The sequence below is a fragment of the Nansenia antarctica genome (genome assembly GCF_963989245.1).
Source record: "Nansenia antarctica genome assembly, chromosome: 1".
Lineage (NCBI taxonomy): Eukaryota > Metazoa > Chordata > Actinopteri > Argentiniformes > Microstomatidae > Nansenia > Nansenia antarctica.
This window is the reverse complement of record NC_137674.1, coordinates 7,449,682-7,467,217: the sequence shown is the minus strand read 5'-3', so window position 1 is coordinate 7,467,217 and position 17,536 is coordinate 7,449,682. Positions and strand designations below refer to the sequence as shown.

General features: G+C 44.7%; 1 protein-coding gene across 2 annotated transcripts in view; it reads right to left on the bottom strand.

Moving 5' to 3' along the window:
• Positions 1-1,626: 1,626 nt before the first annotated feature.
• Positions 1,627-17,536, bottom strand: part of foxn2a (forkhead box N2a) — a 26,381-nt gene continuing 10,471 nt past the window's right edge. For both annotated transcript variants that reach the window (XM_080546585.1, XM_080546586.1), the window contains exons 2-6: positions 11,690-12,252; positions 9,375-9,499; positions 8,677-8,726; positions 7,468-7,536; positions 1,627-5,360 (exon numbers count right to left, since the gene is read on the bottom strand). In XM_080546585.1, coding sequence (XP_080402711.1) covers positions 4,936-5,360; positions 7,468-7,536; positions 8,677-8,726; positions 9,375-9,499; positions 11,690-12,238 — 1,218 coding nt within the window. In that variant the 5' untranslated portion in view covers positions 12,239-12,252 and the 3' untranslated portion in view covers positions 1,627-4,935. The remainder of the gene's footprint in view (positions 5,361-7,467; positions 7,537-8,676; positions 8,727-9,374; positions 9,500-11,689; positions 12,253-17,536) is intronic.

Sequence of the window (17,536 nt, the reverse complement as noted above, 5' to 3'; positions counted from 1 at the left end):
TCTATCTCGCATGGATAAAACAACACTATCTATCTAAGCAGAGGAATGGCAACATTCAACAGAAGCTCGAGTAGCTGCCATAACGATGCATGACGGCGTTGACACTGAAGTTCAGTTCATATCCTTCCGATTTATAATCCTCCATAAGACCATCTGCAAACAACCATCCTTGTTCAAGAGACTCGAGTTCAAAGTTCGACACAGAGAGTGGAGAGTCAGCGGAGTGACACTTCATGACAAGGACCTCTAGTGTTTAGGAGAGGTACTGCACCATGCGTGGATCAGGATCCTTTGTGCCATTCGTGAAATGAATAATATTCATTATTCATATTCATTCAATTATTGGTTTGAATTGCTGAATTGTTTGAATGATAGTAGAGTACTACCCGTGTTCGGTCTCCAGACAAACAGAGACAGACAGACAGACAGACACTGATCAACTACAATCTTTTTTTTTGAATTAAAGTTGTATTCTGGAATCAGCTCATTTGTTATTTCTGTGTTAAAGCTGTCATTAAAAATAAGGCTCAGTGTTGTGCTATGATTTATTTAAAAAAGGCAAAATCTCACATTCCGCTATTCCTCTCTCGAAGACACACACACACACACACACACACACACACACACACACACACACACACACACACACAGGCATGCAAGCATGCACGTACACACACACACAGCCAGTGGCTCCAGCTCTGTCTGGTTGCCTGGTAACTGTTGGCGTGGTGTGGTTGCTAGGGCCATGTAGGGGGGAGGGAGTGCTGCTCTGATTTCTAGTTGAATTGAGGCAGTCAGTAGGGAGAGGCCCCCTTCCCGCAGACACACAGGACTAATGAACAATAGAAGCTGTGCCAATGAGCCCGAGGCTAGTTAGACAAGCTCTTGTTCAGGGTCGCACAGTGCTCATACTGCACCCTCCATGACTAATTAACTAACAGGGAGGTGTCGTTAGAACATCTGATGGAGCATCCATCACAAGCACAGCAGCTCAGAACATAAATAATGAAAGGTGCATTTTTCTGCCCGTCTTCCGTTGATGCATTCAAAAGGACACGAGAGAAAAATGATGGAAAAGCCTCTAGCCTCACTTAAGTGTAAGCAGACACTACAACTTAAGTGTAAGCAGACATTACTCTGCACCTGTCAGACTGGGAGGCTGAGCCTCTTGGTGTAGAGTGGAATTATCGTGACAATTCTAACCATATTCAACGCTGTGGTAAAATTGTGAAGCAATGTGAAATGTGTAATGTTGAAGATACATTTCGATGGAAGGTAATACAATAATGGCTGTCCTTTGGGACCTCCAAACATTTTCATTATACTAGTCACTTGTGGCCTCCTCACAGCAGGTGGCAATGTTGATCAACAATTGTTTTAACAGAGAAAAAATTATTTCATGTTTTAATCCAACCCTTTTCGATATGGTTCAGTATTAAGTTGATGCGATCCCCATGTCTGTCCCAGCCCTCCTTTGACCTCTTTGCTTGACTGCTGACAATCATTTCAGGACAGACTTACTTATTTGTTATAGACCCTGTGATGACTGACCATTGTAGCCACAATTCGAATGCATCTCAAAACCAAGACGTTTAAAAATAACGCTGATGACAACATTGATAAAACAAGAACCTTTTTTATTTTTGTAATACCATATATAATGCAATTGCATATCTTTGGCGAAAATAAACTTTATAAACATTTTTATTAACAGAGGTTAGCATACAAAAACCAAAGGTGTGTCTGTCTAACAGACATGGCAGACAACTGACACAAACTGATACTGGGTTGGCAGCTTTAGTTAGTTAGTCTAAATGCGACAATATGCTCATAATAATCATAACAATTTCAACTGAATTTTTTTAAATCGCAATATCAACATTCTATAATAGTTTTCAAACAATGAGGAAATCCTATGTAGCTTTGAGTCCAGCAAACATCACCATGTGAACACTACTGGTGACACGGACCCTAGAGTTCTCCACAGTGAATAAAAGTCAGGTTTCCATATCACACAGGTAGCTCAAACCACAGATCCCTCTCAATATTCACAAACTCAGGATCAATTTGACTTTGAGCCCTACATGACCTTCCTTCTTCTACCTTTCTTCTAAGTGCTACAACATGAACATGTACAACTGTCCTCAATTAGTCTTTCCATGGGATACCAAGACTTTTAAACACTGTGTGCAATACTCAAACATGTGGGTTTCCATTGGCAGTAAGTATAAGTTATTTCTATAACGGCATGAACCTAACATGTAAAGGGAGTGCCGGCTAATATCTATGATGTGACTACTTAGTCAGAATATCTAAATGTAATCAATATAAATTCTGATAAAGGCTGTGGAGTTTTTGACCAACTCAACTTCCCAGAGGAATTTTCAATAGGGAATGTCATTCATCTGAAATGTCTACATCTGCCTTCACTATACATCAATGTTGGCAACAAAATGTTATCAGGATCAATAACGTGAATCAATTGTCTTCTATCCAGTCCAACAACAAAAAACTGAACATCAGGAAACTTGGCAGTCCTGGTTCAATTGAAAAGACCCGCTCTAAAGACAATCATACATTGGCAAAATACTTTCTCACACATTTTATCGTTATAATACATAGTGAATGTATTGGTCTATGGCAGTAACAACTAAATCTAAATCAAAATTATTTTCCAGAGGGAGAGAAACAAAGGTGCCTCGAAACATAAGGCCCTCGACACAGGTAATCTTCCTACTCGCTTCAAATGGCATTTGTTAGAGGATGCATTCAATTGTCCATATAAATTAAATATCATAAATAAATGTTGATGATTAATGAACAACAACTTGTTCTTTTAGTTCACAGCCAGGTAAGACCAGTGTATGTCCATCATATTTTTGGAGAACTGCTTACTGTTCTTATTTCTAAGAACACAATTTCCTAACCAGACCAACAAAAAATACACTACAGGCGAAGTCACTAAACAAGGTTAGAGTCCTCCTCCATTTCCTGTGTGCAGGGTTCTGAAAACTGGGGCAATGTTACTGTCAGTCACAGAAACGCAGAGGAAAGAGGAGCTTGGTGATCCGTCGCAGTTTCACTTCTGTGGCACAAGTTATCGTTTGGCACTGGTCATCCAATCTATACAACTTTCAATTATTCAATGTGGCACACAATCTGTTTGTTTAACATTGTAACTTGTGGAAAAACAGTAGAACTTTGCTCTCAAGTTGGCTCATGACAAAGGCAAACAGGCCACAGTTTGTTTGTGCAGTAGCTAAAAGCATCATATGAACATGTGGCACTTTGGCCTATGCTTAACAATGTAAGCCCTAATGAGCACTGTAGCTTTTTTCACAAGTTTGTTGCAATATCCTGTACTTCCCCTACAACTGAACTGCATGCAATCAGCTGGAAATAAACACATAGCGTTACAGTTTGAGAGAGTATGTACTTCCTTATTTTTCCTCTCCCTCCTCCCTTTGTGTTTCCTTGATGGGAAACAAGACAAAGCAGGCCTCTTTTTTTCTTAAAGGCCCTTGGCTGGAGCCTATGAACAGTCTATGTAGCAGACTGAATTCTCATAATAATGTCAATCCAACCTCTCTAAAAGTAAATCCTTGTTTTTATTTCCACTTGGCCTGAATACTTATGCAGAGCAGATGTGACTACATGATAAAAAATACAAAATAATGAAAAAATATGATCATACTGCCACCCTTCAGTCTAATACTCTACGGGAAAGGGCAACGCCAGAAGCAATGACAATATTTGCATACTTTTCTTCTTCTCTCCTATGGAAAGCAACTCTGTATCTCAGAGCATGAAATAGGGATGTTCCTGTTCTACCAGTTATCTCAGTCTTAAAAGCGTGATTTGAGTTGTGATCAGGTAAGTATGTGCTCGCAGGCATGCATGCACGCACGCACGCACGCATGCATGCACTCTTGGATAACTATGGTTACAGCATCTGTAAGGGGGCCAGATTAATCACACTATACCTTGCATAGTTTTTTTAGCTGAAACAATAACAAAAGGCCAGTGCGAAATGTCTCGATTTGCACACAAAACAACACAGAATGTAGAAATGAATGAATGAGGGCAGGAATGTGAGGAGCACAGTAGGATTGGGGCAACAAGAGTAGGTTCTACCATCATGGAGAAGACTGGAAGAGTCTTGTAGCCATGGCAAACTAATACAGCCAGCTTTTTTTTAACTGCTTCATTTGGCAGTAGCAGATTTCCCTAATTTCCATGTCTCGCTAATCCTGTGTTGTTCAGATGGATGTTCAGATCCTGACAGTGCAATCATCACACTACCTCAGATTTGCTAAAGTCTAACTTTAAACAGCAGTGTACAAAACCCGGGAAAAAAATACCACATTGAAAAATAATAAAAAGTTATGGATTGATTATTGCATCTCTCTTTGTATGATATATCTAGACCAAGGTTGCAGAACAGTGGCTTTTTTTTCTTTCTTCTTCAGCACAAAAAAGGTGAAATTGACAACAGGAGAGGTTAGGTTTTGTTTGTTACAGACATGCATTCATTCTCTTCATAAATAGGTTCACTTGGAAGAGGATACAGGTTCGAGGAGGAAGCATGCAATGCTTTGAGTTAGAAAACTTTCAGCTTTTCCCATTTTGTCTTTTCAGAGGAAAAAACCTTGAATTGCGATGACCTGCAAAACAAGCGGAAGCAGGCAGTTCTTTTGGATAGGCATTGTGATGTTTCTCAGTAGCCCAAACACCACATCACCCCCGAGTTAGAAAAGTCTCAATATGGCTTTGTTCTCCTGTGTGAATGATACTATTGCCATTTGTTGTGTTGGATAGGGATATCCTCATGTGTCAAACAAAAAAGGCTCAAAACGGCCAATCAGTGACCAGAAAAGGAGGAGGCGGCACACCAGGACACAAGGTCAGGGGTCACAGGGTCGGGAGTGAGGATCCTCATTTCCTGTTAAGTTTTTTGCTCTTGGCACTGCGTTTGGATACCTCCGCGCAGGTGCGGATCCCGGCCAGGTGCAACAGAGACCCGGCCGCCTCCTTCAGCTCCTCGTCCAGCTCCGGCTTGGCCTCGCGTCGCACCCTCTTGCCGGCGGGCCGCTTGATGGAGGGGGAGCGGTGTCGAGGGGGGTGGCTGCCCCTCTCGTCCCCGAGGTCAGAGTCCTCGTCGCTGTGGAAGCCCTCGCTGCCGGCGCGGCGAGTCTGGGCGGGGCCACAGCCTCCTTCGTCCAGGGAGGAGAGCGAGGAGGAGGAGGAGCGGGAGGAACAGCGCTGTAGAGCCATGCTGCTGTAGTTGTGGTCCTGCTTGGGGTCGCTGCTCACCAGGACAGAGTCCGGCCTGGACAGGTCCAGTGGACTGTCAGGATCACCTTGGAGATAAAGAGAGGGATGAGCAATGAGAGACGAAAAAGAAGAGGTAGAGAAGCAGACACGGGGAGAGATAGGGCAGGGTAAATATATTCCTGACACTGAGTAACAGCAACATAATACAACAGCTCAGAGGGCCACTTATGCGATAAAGAGAAGAGCAAAGGAATTTTAATCAAATGCACCCGAGCTAGGGAGTATGTTCTGCCAATAACAGCAATTATGCCAATTCATGACAACAGCCGCAGCAGATATGCTTCACTTCATAAAAACAATTACAAGATGCGAGGGAAATGCAATACTACACCAGTTTGTTCAGCTGAAGTGGGTTCTATGAGTATCCATTAGGGATACACCGAAATGAACATTCTTGGCCGAAGCAAGGAAACACTTGTCCGCATACCGGATACAGAGTGCGTACCAGCAGTTTTTCCATTTACTTATCAAAATGACGTGTTTGAAATTGTATATACTTTATGTTACGTAATATTTCCTCATTTCATGAAAGACGTCAAATGTGACAGCGGCTGGTGAACAAGTTAACAACCAATCCGACTTTTATTTTGACAGAAATACATTTCAATGTTGTTGAAAATCACATCACACACTCGCTAGTCAATCCAAAATATTGCAATGCAATGAATTCGGTGAGTAATCGCCACTACTACCTTGTTAACTAGAACACTAATTTACATTGTTAGCAGGCTCACAAAACAAGCTGTATAGTTGATTAGCGCTTTCCATTTTTCAAAATAAAAGTCCGAACATTAAATCGGCTGCGGGCTTGTTACCCCTTTCACCAGCAGCTGTCACAAATACTGTGATCCCATCAGTTTCCAGTGATCGCTTAGCTCACACTTTTATTTTGAAGTCATGAAAACGGAAGTCTTAATGTCAGAATGTGCCTCTTGTTGTCGTTAAGAGAACAGATGCCAAACTGCCGACATGTTTGCTGTAATTATATGACTTGTCTTGGCAGAAGGTAGTCATCACTCAATGCTTCTCTCATTCACATAACAGCATGGGTTGCTTGCACTGTTTGATCACATCATAAAAAAAAGACGTCTCATATTAGGTAAGCATTCGGCCGAACACCAAATGTGCCTTTTTTTGCTATTTTCGGCCGAATAATTTGAAAAATTCGTTGCATCCCTAATATCCATGATACCTGGATTTGATTGAAAATGTTTACTGTGCTCTAGAGTGTGCTGTAGACAACATGAGCATTATCATTGAAGGGGGAGCTATTCTGCCCCCCAACCTTGATATCCCTTCCTTGCGATCGCTCCCCCGCACCCCCTGAGGGGACAAATGGCTATGAGCTCCCTGGGGTGTCAAACTGAATTCTGATTGGTCTCCTTGCAAATCGCTCCTAATTTCAAATTTAAAGCCTCATTTGATTCATCCTATTTGACCATTGTTGCACCACTAAATTAGCACAAACTCAACAACAATTATTTGCACTTGATAATTATACTACTTTGGAGTCAAATATTATTAATATTAGATAGTATAGTATTAATAGTATTAATATTAGATATGCTTTGCTATTAGAAATGTATAGCCAAATGTCTATAGGCCAATTCAGACCAAAAATCTGCAACGAGAGACAGTTTTAGAACGTCGCAGAGAAAAACTCAGCAACCACTTGCACCGACGTTCTAAAACTGGGCAGTTCAGACTAGACCGGCCTGCGACAGTGTAATTCAGACCGCTGCAACTAGAAGCTGGACGCTCTAAAACGGTCTGGTCTCGTCACGGATCTTTGGCCTGAACTGGCCTTTAGCCAAACCTTCACATGGAAACTGCCATTATTATATATGGTCTGCATAATGACAAAACAGTTATGATACACATCACTGCATGCCTGTAATAAGTTCACATTATATGGAGGAGTATAGTAGGTAAACTCCCCAAAAGCAACACCAACAACCAGGAGAGGGGCAAAGCAAGCAATGCGGGCGATATATGGTGGGCGTTAGATGCAGCAATAAAGGACATAGGTGAGGCAATGAGACAAACACAATGGTAAGGTTGTTCAAGAGTAAAAGAGTGCAAGAGTGAAGAGAAGTGAAGTAGAGGCGTGGAGTGGAGGGTGGAGTCTCTTACATGGATCGGCGTGGTGCCCGGGGGCGGAGTTTAAGAGCATCATGGCAGTGGCAGCATCTATGTCAGACTCTGGAAGGGGAGAGAACATGCATGGTGTCAGTCCTGGGGGTGGAGAAGCAATGTTGGGAAGGAAGCAGTGGAGGGAGCTTTCCTTGCTCCCGCAACACACTTCTGGGGCTCTAAATTATTTATAATATAGTCAAGACTGAGTGCTCTGTGCTCAGCAACAGCAACACCAGGGCCTCTGTAGAAACGGTTACGAAACAAGTGAGAGAGAGAGAGAGAGAGACAGTGAGTTAGAGTTACCTGAAACCAAACCATCAACTTACTAACTAATCCTTAAAATGTAAATAACTGTAAAATAACTTGACATGCCATTAGGTTAACAGGATATGGGCTAACCAAGAGTCAAGAACAAAACAAAAGGAACCTTGAACCTGAAATGACGCTCACATCCCCTCCCTCGGCCTGTACTGTAGACCAAAACCACAGGTCAACAAAACCAGTTACACAGCTGTAAAAGATACACAAAGGTGTGCCACAAATGCCTAGGCAGACTACCAGTAGGTTTGGTTACATTTCATCATACCCTGTTTGTTACAGTGGGCAATTGTTTCAATAACAGGATAGTATTATTAAACTATGATGCGAGGATAGACAGATTCATTTTGGACATGTTTGTGTCTAGACTATGTTGGTCAAACTGGTTTCTATACAGTGTTTTGTCTCTGCACATATGAGAGAGAGAGAGAGAGAGAGAGAGAGAGAGAGAGAGAGAGAAATCAGGACAGTTTTGGCCAAATCCATCTACATAAGGCACCAATGGCTAGAAATAAAAACAATGACTAAAATGACAGATGAGGATGACGCCATGATTAGGTGAATGTTGAATACATTATGTGAATGTATGGTGAATGTCTTCAGCCAATAATGCATGAAATACGCAGCAACATCATGTCAATGTAAAAAAATCACATGCAAGAGCTAAAACTGGATTCCAAATCGAATCTATCATATTCACAATAATCTCGTTCACTCGTGGGCTTTGTTTGTGTATGGGGGTGCTTTGTTTGATGTGCACCTAAACCATTATTTACACTAAACACTGGAGACTCTCATGGAGTGACAGTCTCACAAAACCTCTCAGTTAGAGAGTGTGAAGAAGAACACAAGAAAGAGGAAGATAAAGAAAGATGTTTTTGGACTCACCTTTGAGGGAACAGCCCTGCAGGAAGAGGTGGCGAGGAGGTGAGGAGGCACTGTGGAGGAGAAAAGAAGAGACCGGAAAACAGTGAGAGAGTGAACACAAATCCAATTAACGACAGGAGAACTGAGTGTGGTGTGGACAAGGTGTAGGAAGCCCTTCGTGTTACTTTCAAAGAAAACAAAGACGTTAATGTGTTGATCATTTTCATGCAGTATCTTAAGTATAACGGGACTTCCTGCCCTACAGTATGTTCACTCTGATAGGCCGTCCTTCCCTGTGTGCTCTGATCAGGGTTCCCACACCTTCTGAAACATCACATTCAAGCACCTTTCAAGGACTTTCAAGACTCAATTCCCTCAAATTCCAAGGACCAAACACGGCATAGTTTGAGACGGATCTAGATGAGAATTTATATAACAGGAACTATCCGCTCACAGACAACAATTAAAAAGAGAGAGAGAGAGAGAGAGAGAGAGAGAGAGAGAGAGAGAGAGAGAGAGAGAGAGAGAGAGAGAGAGAGAGGGGAATTCAAGCACTTTCAATGACCCATGTCTCTTTTCAAAAACGTTTAAGACCTTGATTTCTTTTTCTCTAATTCACAAACTTTCAAGGATTTCAAGGACCCGTGGGAACGCTGTCTGATACACGGCCTGGGACGTCTGGGCCAGTGAGGGTTGTGTAGGTGGGTGTCGGGGCTCACCTGGGTGGGGAGGCAGGTGGTGTGCAGAAGGCAGGTGCGGCAGGGAAGTGCTGCTTCTTCAGGGCCTGAATCAGGTTGGGCCGGTACTCTGGGTCCACACACCAGAGAGAACCCTTCCCATTCACCTGGACACAAAAATCATACACCACGTTAGAAAAAGGCAGAACTTTAATAGTGATTCTTATAGATAATAATAATAATAATAATACTTTAGACTTATATAGCGCTTTTCTAGACACTCAAAGACGCTTTACAAACTGAAAAGATTGAGTGGTAAAATAAAAAGAAACAAAAAGAAATAAAAGAAAGTAGAGGGGTCTAATTAATTTTCAGATGACTAAATCTAAATCTAAGTGTCTTTGTAGGACAATCTACTCTGTATACTGCAATTACACCTACAATTCGGGCGGAGAAGCGGCGAACAAGCAACACCAGCGTCCTCTCTCGACCGGCATCTCGACAGAGATGGCTGATCTCAAGAGTTACAAACAAAAGACCCTTTTTGTGCTCGTAGGTACGCTATGACATCAGCCGGTTGTTGACAACCCAGAACAGCTGCTTGAGCTGCATGGTTGATGAGGGTTTGGGTTGCCAAATGAGTCATAATGCGGTCACCTGAGCATGTAATTACCAATCCAGACCATGCTGAGTATTTGCAAGTTGTTAGGAGAACTGTCGATAAACAGGCCAGGTGGCCCACGCCGTCATTAAAGGGCTTCAGCACTTTCTGGTCTTTGTATTCTAGGAAAGTTGTCTGACTTCACTGATCACCTTGAAGGAAGCAGAGTATTGCTATTGCACAGCCAGGCTAATGACGTTTCAACAATGTATTGATGTACTGTCATATACCACGCAGGTGCAAGATTTTGGGGGAAGTTATGGAATATGGAACACAAAAAAATTATTCGAATTTGCATAGAATGACTATGTCCTCCTGTGATAGAACACGTGTGTGTGTGTGTGTGTGTGTGTGTGTGTGTGTGTGTGTGAGAGATGATGTCTTATCGTCTATCTCTGGGCATTGCGTTCCAGTCGGTCTAGTAGGAGTAGGAGGGAGGAGGAGGAGGAATATAACCTTGACTCAGATTACCAGCCAGCTCATAAGCAGGAAGGAGGAAATGTCACCATGGCAACGGAAACCACCGAGGCAGTGTCATGTGAAACTGGTGCTGGTCTCTCAGCAGACGGATGGGCCCACACTGAGCACGTGCACCGCGCTGCGCTGCTACTGCTCACCAGTTACGCTAGCTACTGACCCCCTCCTGGGGTGCGACAATATCAGCTCTCAGCCAGGTGCACCACGCCCCAGCCTTCGCTAGTGACAACAAACACTGGTGCTAACAACCACTAGTACCCTAAGTGGTCAAACTGAAGCTCATAATCTTCCGCCACCATCAGTCCACATGAATGAATGATGACACAACACACAAATGCAGTTTACCGACAGTTCTTTCTTCCTGCTCCTACTTTTTGCCGCCTCACATTCGAGCATTTCCTTCCCCCTTTCCTCTCAGTCTGTGTAGGTCATGTGTTCAGCCGTGGAACTTGTCCTCTGCTAGGTGGTGATACAGTTGCAGTGCGGGTGCGTTGCAGGGGGAAGATAAAGCCCTATCTTAGTGCTGCGCTAGCATTTCCTCTGAAGGAGCGTCTGTGACCTTGACTGGATTCCACCCTTATCACAGGGGAGTGGAGCGGGTGCTGTCATCGGAGCTGCAACGGCAGCACTGCCGCAACGCATTGTCACACATTCGGTGTATGTCGCTAGTCAACAAGACCGCAGCCAGGCTTGAGAGCATTGTATCGGGGGGGAACTTCTAGCTAAGAATCTCTATGGGGAAGGGCGAACTGGCTAAATTTAGCTAGCTCTATTAAAGTTTTATAGACGATACTAAATGATGATGACAGAATATCACCTAACACAGTGTCTGTATGAGAACTTTGAATGAAGCTCTGGATTCCTTGGTGAGACGGTAAAAGCAGTGATGTGAGAATTTAACAAACATTGTTTCCATTACTTTCCCATTGTTCACTCTGTTGGTGCTGTGCTTAAGTTTGTTAAAAAACAACAGTAGTGTGGCCTGGGGTGGTCCAGTGGTCTAGCACCATGGTCCACTGTTCACGCACATATGCCCATGTCGGCATGGGTTTGAATCCAGTCCATGCCCTGCTGACATGCCCTCTCTCCTTACTTTCCTGTCTGTCTTCACTGTATCTGTCCAATAAAATGAAAAATATGAGTGGTACCGCCCCACTCAGAAAAAGAAAGAAAGAAACAGTAGTCGTCGTTTTTTAACTAGAGAGAAGAGAGAACTCACCTTCCCCAGGCCCTTCTCCACCTTGCAGAAGCATTTGTTGAGGGACAGGTTGTGGCGCACCGAGTTCTTCCAGCCAGTGGGGGCGTTGGAGAAGTAGGGGAAGTGTTCCAGGATCCAGCCGTAGATGTCCTTGACCGGTAGGGACTTGCTGGGCGACTGCTCGATGGCCATGTAGATGAGCAGGGAGAAGGAGAAAGGAGGTTTGGATTTCAACGAGTCTGTCTCTTTGCCTCGCAATGAGGAGAAGGAAGGCCCCTGGGGTGCTCCGGGGTCCCCTTCGATATCAAAGAGCGGGCTGGCGCTGGGCTGAGCCTCCGACCCCCCCAGGGCGAAGTTCTGGAGCAGGTTCTCGTGGAGCCAGTTGAGGTTGGTCAGCTCCTCGTCCTCGGAGCCCACGGCGCGGTCCAGACTAGTGGCCAACGGGCTGGCAGCACACTCCGCCTCCGGAAGAGTCCCCGCCCCGCACACACCGCTTAGGCCCGCCCACTCCTCCTGCATACCAGGAGTTTCCGCTTTCTTATCCGGCGACATCCCAATAATTGGACCCATTAAACCAAGGAGGTCTGAAATCAGGAGAGAGATAAAAGATTAGATTAACTTTACATTTACATTTTGGCCATTTAGCAGACGCCTTATTCCAAAGCGACTTACAATCGAAACATTTGACTAAGCAAGTGAATCATCAAATCAGTTGTAGCAGGAAGAGTAATCTAGCTCAGGCCATGGGCCATTGGCAGTCGTCATTTTAATTTTAAAACTACAGCAGTAATAAAGGTGAGCTGCTCTTCAAACATAGCTGGGAATGTGAAATAAATGGATGTGACGGATTGGAATGATTTGCTCTTCCAAGCACTGAACTTGTTTTTTAGGGGTTTCCTGTGAGCAACCCCCCCCCCCCCCCACCCGCAGGCAGTCCTGCCCGTCTGCCCTATGACCTCTCCCTGTCTGCTCTATGACCTCTCCCTGTCTGCTCTACGACCTCTCCTTGTGTGCTCTATGGGCTCTCCCTGTCTGCCCTATAATCTCTCCCTGTCTGCCTCTCTCTCCACCTCTTTCACACAGCAGGGTGAAGATGGAGAGGCTCCAGCCGAGGGCCTTTGAGAAGTGCCTCTTAAGTACCTGAGTCGACTCCCGGCGCCTCCCCGCTACGCCCACCTCATTTCAGACCACACACAGCTGCTCGTTAGACGCCAATGAGCATGAAACCATCTGCAAAACCGTGTCACGGGTAAGGGAGGAAGCGGATGGGGTTTCCATATGACTGGGACACTCTCAGACGTAGTTTTGTAATCATCCAGGACCACAGCTCAACCCACCTCAGAGGGGAAGTCACACACCAGCCGGTCTCCCTCAGCCAATTCAAACTGAATTTGCATTTTGTTTTTCAGCTGACAGCAAGAAACTAAACCAGTTAATAATATATTTTTAGCCCATAGTGTACTTCTTTTTATTTATTTTTTGTGGGACAGTCCCACTCATATTTTTCTTTTTAATGACAGATATAGTAGAGATTATGACAGGAAGGATGGGTGAGAGAGAGAGAGAAGGTATGACATGCAGGATATGTCCGCGGCTGGAATCAAACCGGGAGCCCTGCGGTACATGGTCAGCGCTTAATCCACTACGCCACCTAAGCGCCCCCGTAGTGTACTTCTTCTTACGTCGGGGTTTGTGTCGCTCTGCCCTGCGATCTCTGAGGGCTTTTTGTTTGATCTCCGCTCTACCTCAAGGTGTTTACCATGAGCCTCCATTTTCTACCATGTCCTCGTAAAACTGTTGTTAAGGAAATAAATACTGGAATACTGGAGTGTATATGTAACTGCAACAGCTTCAACAATAAACTATTCATTTATACACTATTCATATAACAGCAAAACTGGTGTAATTATCTGGATGGAGTTGCAGCATTGTCATAAAACAGAGGTGTGTACATCATGGCCAATGAGGCCAGGAGAGAAGCGAGATTGCTCTTCTGCTCACAAGCTTTAATCTATGCCCCCCATGTCACCATGACAACCATGCTGTCACTGTCAATTAGGAGATTTCCTCCTAAAAGAGAGTGAATAGGACAATAAGTCATCCATCTAGGCTAGTTCTGCTACCGATGAGCATTCATTCCCTCCACCCTGCGAAGACAGGCTTTTGTATGGGCACCAGACATCCCAACCTGGGATGACCTGGGCCGGTCTGGGCTGTGGCTGGGCCTAGGCTAAGGGAGGAGTATGGAGGAGCACATCCTTTCACTACTGTTGTTAAGAGAGGAATTGGGTCAAGCTTTGGACTGAGAGACGCAGGGTGTGGGAGAGAGGAGAGGGAGGCAAAGAGAGAAAGAGACAGCTACTGAGAATTAACCTCACAAAGGGGAAGACCAGTTTGGGCAGACGAGTCACTCTGGTTTAGAATAACCTGCACTTGAGGGTCTACGGCCCCTGCCATGCTCAAAGAGAACTGACAATGCCTGAAGGAGTAGTGGGGGCAACGAAGTTACAGATAACAGGCAATTGGACCAGAAGACAGGAGAGAGAGGAAGAGTAACATTAAAGTATATATTATAGTCTGTTAGAGCAAGGGTGTCCTTTTACAGAGAGAGACTCGTTTTCATTTGTTTTATTAGCCTAGTAGTATTAGGCTATTATTTGATCGGCATCGGCAGTAGGAGTAGGAGTAGGTTGAAGTAGGTCCTTTAGGCTCAGGCATTGGTCTTCCATTGTTTATCACTAACTGTTTTGGTTAAAAGTCAGATTCTGAGACATTTTTCAGGTTGATTCTCTGATTCTCCACCGTTCCCCTTAAATTGGGTGATACCAAAATTTTTTTTTCACAAATCTGTTTTCAGCTGTATATTAGTGACTAAAAGCTAAAATAGCCTTATCTTCGTTGTCATGGTATTCTTAGATTATGATGCACTTCACCAGCGTATTGGCCATGCGTTCTAAGTCATGCACAAGTGTGGACATTGAGATAGTAGTTAGCCATGACTTACACCATATAGACGCATCATATTCATATGTACATTTACATTTCTGACATTTAGCAGATGCTTTTATCCAGTGACTCTGCGTCATCGTTATCAACACGCTCCAGTATCGCCGACCACACGGCTGCAGAGTCCAAGGAAATACGATACAGAAACTCCCAGGCAGAGTTTTCCAAACTTTGCGGGGTCAGCTCTCGAAATCGCACGAGTCGTGTAGCCGCGAGGTGCAAATGTTATCAAAGCATCGCGGATTCAGACGAATCCGCCTCCGTGGAGCCCAGGCCTAAGTGGTAGGAGCAAGAGGTGAAATGGGATTGGGCCAGAGAGAGAGAGAGAGAGAGAGAGAGAGAGAGAGAGAGAGAGAGAGAGAGAGAGAGAGAGAGAGAGAGACACACACAGAGAGAGACAGGGAGTGAGAGAGAGTAGAGGGGGGGGGGTAAGAGCCATGGAAATGGTAAATTAATAAATAAGTCATCTTCAGCCCAGAATGAATCATAACTCTCAGCAAAGTAGAGCAATCAGACATGTCAGCCAGTGAGAGAACTGCCCGTTTGTGTTAAAGCAAAGCTCCTCTCAGAGCAACAACACAAATAAATTCCCTTCCACATGGGTGAGTCCTGCTCTGGCTGAGTGCAGATAGACAGGACAAGACAGATAGATATCTAGCCTTTGACTGGGCTGGAGTAGGCTACCTTTTAAACCTGCGCAAGCATACCAGCAGCAGCCATCAATCTACAGTATCTGTTCACCAATATCATGTGACTATTGGTAATTGGCATTTACCACCAATAAGACATCCATACTTTCAACTTCTCCAGTACCACAATATAGAGCTATCTTGAATCGCTTTGTGGGTGAATCCATTGAAATGTATTCTGGTCATGGAAACAGTGCAGGCTCCTTCCTTAGGTGTACACTAGGTGTGGCAGAAAAAAGCTGTCATGCAAGTGTGATGTGTACTTAAACAGGTGTGGCAAGAATACATACTTTGTAAAGAAACGTTGTGCACCTTGCCTACTTTCTTTTCACACACACACACACACACACACACACACACACACACACACACACACACACACACACACACACACACACACACACTCTCTCTTTAGCCATAAACCAGTGCTCAGTTCGGTTGTTATAAGGTCATAAGCAAGAAACAGACCACTGATTAACCTCAATTAGCGGCACAAAGGCTCACCTCGCCTCTTCTGTGCACCCTTGGCCTCAGCTGGGACGGCCCAGGGCCGCAGGAGAGGCCCCTCAGAGCACCCCTCCACCAGACACCGCCATTTGAATATCAACGGAGGGGGGGGGGGGGGGGGTGCGAGACAAAAAACAGCCAAGCATCCATCTGAACACAGGAAGTGCATTTACACGATTACCGGCAGTCAATTATCATTTCTGTTATGATTATCATCATTATTGTCGCTCTTATCTAAAGGCATCAAAGTGGGAGGCGACAAGGGATGTGGCTGGTTAATGGGCCACTTGAGTGAAAGTGGAGGGGGGAGAGAGAGAGCTAATGAGCGGGACTAGCCTGTTGACTGCGGCTCAGCGCTAGCGAGCTGGCGCGCCACCGGAGCAGTGCTGCTGACCCAACCGGCTCATCTGCAAGTTAAAACAACCTGCCTCCCTGCCAGGACATTCACATTCATGTGCAAGCCGGCAGAGACAGACCACAGGTGCCAGGGCACACATTTCCCATTCGAACTATGAACGTGCTTATTCGACACTATTAAGTAGCTTATTTAGATGAACAAAATAGATACGGGAGGCATCAGTTGGTTTGGTAATTCAAGAGAAAAGCAGTTTTATTCTCTGAAGACGGTAGAGGTGGAATCATGTGAGCTTTTAGCCTATTCCTGGCGAATGGGAGAAGAAAAGAAAATTGTGAAGCACAAAAATGACATGCTCTGGTTGAGATTTTCTGTATTTCCTGGGAGACAAACAGGAGAGGAGACAGCATACCAGAAGCCAATCTCATGATCAGCTCTCCCGGTTGCCACGGCAGCCAGAGTCGACCCTGTAAAAAAGGGAAGCGATTGTACTCTTGTCTGTGCATGAGGAGAGAGCCTAATGTGGGGGGGAGATCAATACATGCTGAAAGTGCTGAGGCAAGCAGTCTACCCCCCCCCCCATTCTCCTCAAACCTGACAAAGAGAGTTCTGGGAGGGCAGGACCCCGCCGGATGTCATAACATCACCCACAACTGAGAGAGAGCAACAGAAGCATGAGTTACCTGAAATCAAACCATCAAACTGACGGACTAATCTTTCAAATGGGAGAATAACTTTGCATGCCATTAGGTTAACAGGATATGGGCTCAACAAGAGTCAAGAATCAAAACAAAAGGAACCTTAGGCATAGCCTATGAAACAGGGGGCTGGAAGTAGACCTGAATGGCTCTCACATATTAGTCTCTCCCTACATACTAGTCTCTCTCTCTCTCTCTCTCTCTCTCTCTCTCTCTACATACTAGTCTCTCTCTCTCTCTCTCTCTACATACTAGTCTCTCTCTCTCTCTCTCTACATACTAGTATCTCCCTCTCTCCCTACATACTAGTCTCTCTCTCTCCCTACATACTAGTCTCTCTCTCTCTACATACTAGTCTCTCTCTCTCTCTCTACATACTAGTCTCTCTCTCTACATACTAGTCTCTCCCTCTCTCCCTACATACTAGTCTCTCTCTCTCTCTCTCTACATACCGTACTAGTCTCTCTCTCTCTCTACATACTAGTCTCTCTCTCTCTCTACATACTAGTCTCTCTCTCTCTACATACTAGTCTCTCTCTCTCTCTCTACATACTAGTCTCTCCCTCTCTCCCTACATACTAGTCTCTCTCTCCCTACATACTAGTCTCTCTCT